Source organism: Paralichthys olivaceus, chromosome 5 (genome assembly GCF_024713975.1).
Source record: "Paralichthys olivaceus isolate ysfri-2021 chromosome 5, ASM2471397v2, whole genome shotgun sequence".
Lineage (NCBI taxonomy): Eukaryota > Metazoa > Chordata > Actinopteri > Pleuronectiformes > Paralichthyidae > Paralichthys > Paralichthys olivaceus.
Window position 1 is genome coordinate 17,023,537 of NC_091097.1, and position 10,505 is coordinate 17,034,041.

General features: G+C 39.9%; 1 protein-coding gene across 1 annotated transcript; it reads left to right on the forward strand.

The window, feature by feature from the left end:
* The first annotated feature begins 8,128 nt into the window (after nt 1–8,128).
* Nucleotides 8,129–9,594, forward strand: rasd4 (rasd family member 4). The gene has a single exon (XM_020102998.2). The coding sequence runs from the start codon at nt 8,180–8,182 to the stop codon at nt 8,930–8,932; it is 753 nt and encodes a 250-aa protein (XP_019958557.2). The 5' UTR covers nt 8,129–8,179; the 3' UTR covers nt 8,933–9,594.
* The last annotated feature ends 911 nt before the right edge of the window (nt 9,595–10,505 follow it).

A 10,505-nucleotide genomic window follows, 5' to 3' on the forward strand; every position in this document is an offset into this window, starting at 1 on the left:
TTATAATTCATTCTTAATTTTGCCATGGACTTAAAAAAAAAGAAGATTTTAAGGTGATCTTTTCTGATTAAATCTACAAGCAATTTTTTTTAGCTTAATTCATTAAGACGCAGGAATCATATACATTTTTATTTCATTAAACCAAAGACACAGAACAATACAACAAACACAAGAATAAATACAGTTGAAACATTAAGATAATCCAAGAGACTTTGACACAGAACAATACATCAAATGTGAAAACAGGAATATTAAAGGAAAGTGCAGAAGATGTTTACCAGCTGCTCTACTTGAAAAGAATAAACAAAAATTATTTTTGTAGATATTTTATTTAAAGAAATCTTACGTGATGTGTAAAAATGTGAGTATTGGCCGACGCTTCCTCCGTTTCAGTCAGACTGATGCAAATTTCACGGAGGTCGCTGATTGCCTGTAGTTATCTACGGTGCTTGAAGAATGCATTCACCTTGATGAAGGTCTTGAGAGGCACAATTTAAACCCGGGGCCTTCAGAACAATACATGGGAGGATGAATTTATCTTGCACTGGGTAGACGATGCTGAGAGATGGAAACGAATCGCAGTAAACCTTTCCCGTGAGAGGTCATTATTTAACATTACCCCAGGGTAGCTTGTTGTGTAAGTTGTTATTGGATGACTGTGCTGAGAGGGTCAATGATGTCACTTCAAATCTGTGAGAACAGTGTGCGGTGAAACAGCAAATAAACCACACAAACCTGTCGGGATGTTGGAGCTGCAGTAACGAGAACCACTGGTCAATGGTTTAGAACAAAAACAAACATCCAGGTCATGCAACTCTATCGTATTCATTCATTCAGTGTTAGTTTGATTTTGTTGTTAATAAGAATCGCTGACGGCTAACTGTTGAACTCTCATGTGGTTGTTTGTTCAATATACGAGAAAATGACACGTACGATGAGAATAACATTGCATCACTTTGAAAGCACAACGCGTCGCTCATGCATTCATGTCACACGGTGTCACTGGGATCTACTGACCCAGGAAATTAATTTCCCTTCACGTATTTTTCCAGATGTGAAGGTCAGGTGGGTGTTTGAAACATCCTCAGATATTCACATGGTTGAATCTCAAAGCTTCTGTTAGGAACAGACTGACACGAACAACAGACGTGTTAGACGAGCTCAGAAGGGTCTTTTCCTAATGACGGAGCACAAAGCAAACCCATGAGATTACATATGACACTTGGTTCAGACCAAATGCATTAGTATGATTAACTCTAAACATCATCATCATGTGTGGGGAAGAGCTCACCTTCCGTTAGCCTGTATATCTGTGACACAGCCGATAATTACCTCCACCAGGGAGGTTTCATCTGTCTTTTAGCAGGATTATGCAAAACATACTGATTTGATTCTATTTAACCGATTTGACTCAGTGGGCACTTAACATTTTTCAACCTTTTTCAACATTATTGGAAATGATTCAGAAATAAAAGATCTTGATGTAAAAAACTAATCAGGCACATCAACTGATATCTATGAGTGTGAGCGATTAGTTTGAGCAGAGTTCTGGATCCGTAATGTTGGGTTTTACACATTTGAAAATGTGATATATACCTGTACGTTCAGATTTGTGTTTTTGTACATTGGTTGTAAGGTTTATTATTTTGCTCTGAATATAAGGTTTCTCTCTGTTAACTGTGCTCTGCAGGTTTCTTCAAGTATAATTTAACATTTGGGTTGAAAAATCTGTATAAAACTGCAGTTTTTTAACTTGAAAATCCTTCATTCAATAAATACAAACTTGTCACACTCCCTGTCTCTCACTCTCGGGTGAACGAGAAACATTTAGAAGAGCCGGATAAGCTCCACACACCGCTGAACCGCTGGGGAAGGTCATGTGTCACGTTCGATCTCCCCCTGCAGCAGCAACTTATTTTATGTTAATTCTCTGCTGATTTCATCGTGCATGCACCGTTCACACTGTTTCATGCTCCAGATGGAACCGATAAGAAAGGTTCAGGACGTGTGTGAATTCCACAGGTTTATATTCATTATGGCATATTTGCAAGGCCAAAGGTAAATTTCCTTTAACAAGCTTCTGGAGCTGTGGACATGATTTTATTTAATGTCTGGTGCAAACTGAAAATGTATTTTCAATTAAATGTTATCATAATAATTATACAATTTGTTCAACAGGTGGTGATAAGGAAATGAACTACTTGTTATGCCGTTCCTCATCATACAATTACATTTAAGAATAAATCAAAATAAAAAACTATGTTTGTTATTAGTAGTTATTCCAGATTTGAATAAGGAATCAATCAATTTAATTTGCTAAGCCCCGTCCTACATTTTAACCTTTCATTTTCTCTGTAATAAACAGTGAATTAGAGGAGGCAGGAGGTCGGTTCATCAGAGGGCAAAATGTTTCTGCATCTGCTTCAGTGTGGAAAATGTGGAAAGGTTTAAAATGTAAAATTGATTTAAAAAAGTAAACAAACAAAAAGTGAGCATGGAGCAGCAACAGTTTTGAATTCGTACTCTCAGGGAAAAAGAAAATCTATGCAGTCAATGAATTTAATTGCACATTTTCATCCTAGAGTCACCGCAATTTGGAGAAATCCAGTCGAATCCTCTGCCCGCTGAGTCTCCGTCTCCAACAATCAATAAGAGCATAATCATGTTCGGTCAGGCAGAGACAGCAGCGCTCTGCCAAACAATAGTAACATCTATTTTGAAAAATAATGACAGTGGAGATGGCAGTGAGGTGCACAGACCCTTGTCTTGTTAAGTTTAATATGAAGACTCCTCCATTCACAGCAACTCTCACAAAGGATAATACAAGAAAATCAAAAGTTGTTGATTCAGCGGATAGTAATTGGTAAAGCACAGCTCAAATTAAAAGGTTCTTGCTGCAGTCGGCTTCCTGATGCTTTGAACGATCGAGAGCAGACTCACAGTAATGAGCACTAAGAAGAACATGGTGTCTGCAGCGCTCTTTGAGGACAGTTCAGTTTTACAGTGATCAGATGAAACTATCATCTCTACCACATATACTGTGTAAATATATATATATATATATATATATATATATATATATATATATATAGACAGTTAGATATATTCATAAGGGGCTTTTAGACGACCTGCATGAGTCATTGTGAGGTTATGGTTTGGTGCACACACTGATTATGTGTATTAATGGATTTTAGCACAGTACATTTAACTATAAAACCAACAGCAGCAATACAGTGAGAACCACATACCTCTCAAATCTGAACTTTTAGTTTTTAAATAAAATGATCCAGTACGTGTTCCTGTATGGACTGAGAGAACTCTCATTCTTTAACAAAACACACATCACATGTGAAAAAACATCTAGTGTCAATCCTTAAGCAAAACTCATCTGTAATTCTAAATATCAATGAGCCACAATATTGATCCACTTAACTGAAAATGTCTGCTAGTTGTTAATAAATAGATTTTTGTCCAGATGCTTTGCAACTGTGTTAAATAAGTGGATGAATGATCCACTGGAGGGTCTCCATGATTCAACAGTGTGTTACACTGGAGGAGAATACCTCATACCTAGAATAAAAACCTGCTGCTTCTGGTTTCCTCCACCCAGCTGCCTCCCCCTCCCTGCTTCAGTACCACAGGTTGCATAACGAAGCCGTTGGACACATAGTACAAAATCTGAGTTTCATCACAGGATGTCCTGAATGTGTTGAACACAAACACGTATAAGCAGCCGCATGTGTGATTGTACGACCGTCTCCCACCTCACAGGGCTTCATCACGACCCAGTCAGCCCTGCAGACCCAGAGTTCTGTCACTGAAATTATAGAAAACAAGCATTTCTTATGTTCATTTAGAATAAGTCGTGGAAACACACAGGTCGGGTTTAAACTCATAATAATGCTTCTTCAAACACAGAGAGCTCTGCACAGTGCAGCGTGGCATAACAACACCAGCCATCGCCGGCTAACCGCAGCTTCCACCACCACACCTCTCGTAATCCAGGACATGATGTTCCAGAGGCGAGGGACAATGGCAGTGTTGACCTGTATCCATCAACAAGGGAGGAGGCCCAAAGTCCCAAAGCCGACAACTGAAAAGGACGGATTAAGACAAACAATGAGAAATTAGTGAGCTGGTGTTTGAGGGTTTCTGTGACTTCTCTGCTCTGTACTTGTTGTTGGCATCTACAGGATAAGATGGGTTTGATTACAATATATTTAAAACAACGTGAGAAATAAATAAAAAGTTGTTATCATCACCATTTTCATAATGTGTGCTATAGGGGACATATCTCAGTTGAAACCACGAGGATCCAGCTGTGAAGCAGCAGCTGCTTGTGGAACTTCTGGCTGTTCTTGTTAAAAATATTCGCACAGCTTCAGTCTCCACGGGAAAGAATCCATCGCTCCCTGTTCCGGGCCGTAATGCACACGTCATGCTGTTTCTCATGCGAGACGGATGATGGAGCGGCATCAGACCCTCGGTGGTACATCAATGTCATTCTGGGTCAAGCTCCACAAGGGTACAGTTCACCAAATTTATGCCGGACAAGACGATGTGTGACTCATGTGCGACTCAGTGATAATTATAAGGTACTGTTTGTTTTGCACAGTGCAAACTTGAACTATTAGTTTTAGAAATATTGGTGTTACTGGTGCTATTAAAACAACAGTGTGACTTGGCTAATCTGCCTCATGTGACAATGAAACAAACCATGACTGACACACAGGCCAGGCTGCCACTCAAATCAACACACACCTAGATGAACACACAAAAACCAAACCACACTTCCAGCCTTAAAGAAACGTGACTCTCTCAGCCAGGTACTGTGTGCCTATATCTGCAAACTACACCGACTAATGCTGCTGTACCTGTACCAGCTTATCAAACACTGTTGTGTAAATGTCATCAGGTGCCACCTCCTGAAACCAGATCTAGATGTGGAGTTTTCTCAGGACACTGAAGTGATGTGTAAACAGAACACACACACCCCTCTCTTCTTTCAGGACTTTGATGAGACGCTGCTGAGCCGTGCACAGAAATCATAATTTATCGATAGAGCACACAGAGTCCTGAGAGGGTGTCCTTTCTCTGTGAGCGGACAAAAGACAGAGCACAGGCCGTTCTTACCAGAATCAAATACAGACTAACACCTCTGAGCCCGTGGGAGCAGCTCAGTGCTGCACCAAAGCCCAGGAACAGCCCAGCAGCTGGAAAAGCTCCCGACAGGTTCAATTTAATTTGTAATTTATTCTGACCAACAATCTCTGGAGTCACACTGCGAGCATGCATACAAATGTGAACCACAGATGAATGCTTAATCAATGGGCTTATGTCTCTCAGATGAAAATGAATTAAAATCAGTGGCTTTAAAACATTTACAGCAAAAGTGGTGAGTTTGTAGCATTGAATTTAAAACTGCACTCATCAATATTTCTATATTAACAGTTTTGTTATCTGTAAAATGACAGTGGTCGCCCATACAGAAGAATGGAGAGATTGTCTCCTACTCTGCAGGTTCCCTCAGAGATTTACTGTCTTTGTGCAAATACACTGTGTTCCAGCGTGGCCTGAACCTGGCATGGTTTCCGCCTGTGTGTGTGTGTGTATGCACAACATAACTTGCACAGGTGCGTTCTCACCAAACTTGGTGGTAATACTACACGAGAGGGTCCAGACGACTGAATTTTAGAGCCGATAGATTAAAGTTCAAGGTCAGGATAAACAAATCAATGTTCTGAACAACCACAAATAATAAAGCTATAGAGACATATATATTATATATAAAATAAAGTATATATAGTAAATCAGGCACAACTATGCATTATTACTATGCATTATCTCTTTTGTTTTGTTCTGACTAACCCACTGTGCACTAAGCAACATACATAGTTAGTGATTAGTCACAGTAAACATACTTTAGCATTTGTCAGCTAAATAGTCAGATACTCTCCTAAATTAAATAAAAATAAACTTCATCATGCAGACAGAAACACAGCTTGAAATGAATGCTAATATTGCTCCATGTCTGCTGACTGTTGACAATCCTTCTCTAATCTGTTTGCACAACTATTTAATAAGGAGAAAAGACGACAGTGTAAATACAGTCTCTTCTAAAATTGATCCCATCATTGTATCAAGCCAAACCCTTCTTGTATTTTCATCCCTCGAAGTTTAGATTCTTTGCCCTTTAAGGTCGTTTTTCACTTTAACCTCAAAGAGTGCGCTGACCTGTGAGGAAGCATCCGTCATCAGAATGGATGGTTGAAGAACATGAAATATATCAGCTCTCTTGCTGCTGCTGTCTAACTCCTGTGTTTAATGAAGTGTAGAACCCGAGAGAGGGACTTAAATTGCTCGGGGGCCTTGGGCTTTAGATTCAGGACAGTTTGGTTCCTATAAGGGAGGACGCAGGCCTGGAGGAGACAGCTTAAAAAAAGACAGCTGTGGTGCAGGTGAAGGTGCTCTCCCAGCCCCTTCAGCACACAACAGTAATATCAGGAGCTGCACTTTTGTGAGGCTTTCTATGCAAGAAAATATAACACACAAGGAATCAATTAAAACGTGCGGTCTTAGCACAGATGTGGTCGAATCTAATCTGAAACAAACCAAGAGGAACGCAGGTGCAGGATTCTACACATTTGACAATTTAATTTTCTAATAACGTGACTGAGGTTCACTTATTATGAGCATGTTTCTACTTGGAAACCCATTTCAGCTCTAAGCAAATGATTCTGTGGTATCATAGCAACAAGTGACAAAGCCAAGGCTGTGGGAGCAAGTGCGAGTTTCAAGTATAATTATATCTGTAACATCATTTTTCTACTTTGTCTGACCATTCAGCTTCAGTCACGGTTTGCATGTAAATCTCAGCCGCACTTACAGAGATATGAACGTACACGTACATACAGTCAATGAAATGTAGGTCAATACGTGCACTTCAGTGCAGCAGATGACACACTGTGCTTAAAATCATCACATTAAATCCATGCAAAACAAGGGGCACACTTGCTGAGACTGCACTTCAGCATCCGACACGTGTGCCGAGCTTCAGACGACCACAGAGACAAATTCCCCCTTGTCATCGCGTCATGAGTGCAAATTAAACCAGCAAGTGCAGGAGAAGTGTCTCTGAAGACTAAATCTAGCATGAAATAAAACAGAGGATGTGTCGAAAAATAAAATTTGTTTTAATATGAATAGGATTGTATGCATTTTGGAAATGTTATATGAACAATGATGGATTGAGGTTTCCCCCTGATGGACAGTGAAATGTTCTATATTCAATATGACAATTAGTGGTCATACTGTTCATGTCTTGGTGGTCCACAGAGGGCTGCTCTACATCTATGACCTTTTAATGACGGCAACCAAAATGACAGCCAGAGCATTCATGACGCTAAACCGACTGACCTCGCCTGTGAACGCTCTCAGCAGAAATGTTTTGCTCTTTGTTTAATCAAATACTTTAATTGAATACAACTTTTGATTCTCCATTGAGTCGGCAAACTTAAGAATCAGTGACTTCAAAATCTGCTGAGAAGATTTCCCTTATCCAAAAACAATCTCACCACAAGGTTCATTTAATATTAAATTAGTTTTTGTCATGTCAAGTCATATTGTCCATCTTTCATGGGATTATGGCAAAAAAAAGCAAATTTCTTATTTTATAAAGAATATTTTCAACAGAATTAAGTGTTGACATCCTTCCATGATGATGTTATGATAATTTAATGTTACTACAAGAAACATATTATCATGATTATTAGTGTGTAAGTTTATTGTTTATGATTAAATTATTGATTTAATAATAATATTACCAGCATGATTATAGTGGTTAGATTGTTACTAAATAATAATCATCGTTATTATCATTTCATTTTTATTTCCATTATTATAATTCAAAGATTTGTGGCTTCAATCTCCTGCGAGTCATTTTCTTCTGTTCTGTGTTTGCTGTCACAGCTGTAATCCAGTGAACCTGCCACTGCTGGAAATGCTCTCCGCCTTCCTCACCTACTTTTTACCCTCTTACTCTACTTGATTTGCATCCGTGTCTCTGATTCGCTGCTTTATGTTTACAGAGAGAGATAAATCCCTCTCCTGATTGGCTGAGAGCAGAAGGGGGGGAGGAGCTGTCAGTGAACATAAATACAGAGTGCAGCCTGACAGGCACATGCATCTGCTGTCATCACCCAACATCCAGCTCCTTCACAGACGAGGATCCACTGGAGGAGAAAACAACATAAACACAAGAACAGATTCTCTCACATCTGGAGGAAAAACGCAGCAGACAACCACCATGTCGCTGGAAGTGAAGGAGAAGACAGAGGTGCGTCTGGTGTTTCTGGGAGCAGCTGGTGTGGGGAAGACATCCATCATCCAGCGCTTCCTCAAAGACACCTTTGAACCCAAGCACCGGCGCACGGTGGAGGAGCTCCACAGGAAGGAGTATGAGGTTCAGGGCATGAAGGTCACCATCAACATCATGGACACCAGTGGCAGCTACTCCTTCCCGGCCATGAGGAAGCTGTCCATCCAGAACAGCGACGCCTTCGCCCTGGTCTACGCCGTGGACGACCCAGAGTCCCTGGTGGCCGTGAAGAGTCTGCGAGAGGAGATCTTGGAGGTCAAAGAGGACAAGTACACGCCTATTGTGGTAATAGGCAACAAGATCGACCGCCAAGGTGACCGACAGGTGTCCAGCAAGGACGTGCTGTCCACCGTGGAGCTGGACTGGAACCACAGCTTTCTGGAGTCCTCAGCCAAAGACAACATCAACGTGCTGGAGGCGTTCAAGGAGCTGCTGCTGCAGGCCAACCTGCCCAGCTGGCTCAGCCCGGCGCTGTGCCGGAGACGGGAAACCTTCCCCAAGGAGAGCAACAAGCGACCTCCTATAAACAAGACCAACAGCTGCATCATTTCGTAGTGATGGAGCAACCGCACAGAAAGAGACTGGGAGGAAAGAGCTTTGTCGACGGGGAGCTGACTGCACAGACACAGTGTTAGTTAAATGTTTTAAAGACTCTGAGTTAAAGAACTATGCTCCCTCATCAGCATTGGGCCCACAGATCTTCTGAAGAGGACGAACACGAGATGATGAAAACAGATTTCAACGCAAAGACCTGCCGGAACGTGGCTGAACTGCTGGAGCAGTGACAAAAAATGAAAGTGCACAGACATGACTGAGTGTGAATGAGGCAGTGATAAATGGTGACGGTGTAGAAGCAGCGTTATGTATCATACTTTTTTTTCTCCACACAAATCTTTGTAAATATGATGTTTCGTCTGCGGGTTTTGTGTTGCTGGTGTTCTGTTCTTGTTTTTTAAAAAGCACAATAACTGTGAAGTCTTGGGTATATAAGCAGAAGTGAGTTTGTGTCCTCGTACGATGACGTTTTATGAAACAAGTGAACAACAGAAGCTGTTTATAGTTTTTAATATATCAAACATTATGCTGTGAAATGTGTAGATTGTTCAGCTGTATTGAAATGCTGCTTAGCGTAGCCTCACTACGCACGTGTATACTGTTTATTTACTGATGTTTCACACTGTGTATGTTTGAATTATAAATTCTTTTTTTGAACAATTGAGTTTTCCTTCATTAATGACTGACCTTTCTTGAAAACAAAAATGTTTATGGTTCTCTAATTCACCAATAAACCATAGGGACATTTGTTTCATTACATTTTAGGATTAATAAAACCACGCTCTAAATATACCAACTAGTTATTTCCTCATTAATTTTAATATATACATATTCATATTCTTTGTTCCTTTATTTGACAGAACTAAAAGGAGGTAGGCGAGGGCATAAATATTATATATACGTGTATATATATATATATACACGTATATATATACTGTATATATATATATATATATTTCTGTGATGTATACAAATATTTGGTATAAGAAGTTATTAAAGAGAAAACAGAGAGAAAAAACGTGAACAGACAGAAATGACAAAATCACCTGTCAGACAAAATTCTCTTTATGTCAGATCTAAAGACACCGTGTGTAAATCTCCTCTGAATAAACATCTGGACAGATTTCACTTTTTCTTGAAGCTTGACTCTTTCCCCTGTTATTCTGCGTCTGAGTCTTTAATATTAAGTTCAATTAATGTCATTTTATTGAGTTGAGTCCTTCCATCTCTCAACAGTGTTGCTCTCACTCCTTACTCATTTTTATTATATAATTATAAGTGGTAGTAGTAGTAGAAGTAATGAATCTTTGGCATGAAGCAGAACCTCCCTGGAGAGCAGTATTGATACTGAATGAATTATCAAGGAGAAATAAAGCACCCCATGGACTTGTTGCACATAGATTGAATTCCACATGCTCTCCATTCTGTATTGTATTGCCCTCTGGTGGTGATTATGCAGCAATGTAGGCTCTATAGGTCAAACACAATATCCAAAGTATCAACAAAATAAAATGAAAAAAGACCCAAAATAGGAAAAAACAAAACTTCTGGCTCCAATGAGCGTTCAAGTGAA

Coding starts and splice junctions, on each gene's coding strand:
- rasd4 (XM_020102998.2), top strand. CDS start 8,180: ATGCATCTGCTGTCATCACCCAACATCCAGCTCCTTCACAGACGAGGA.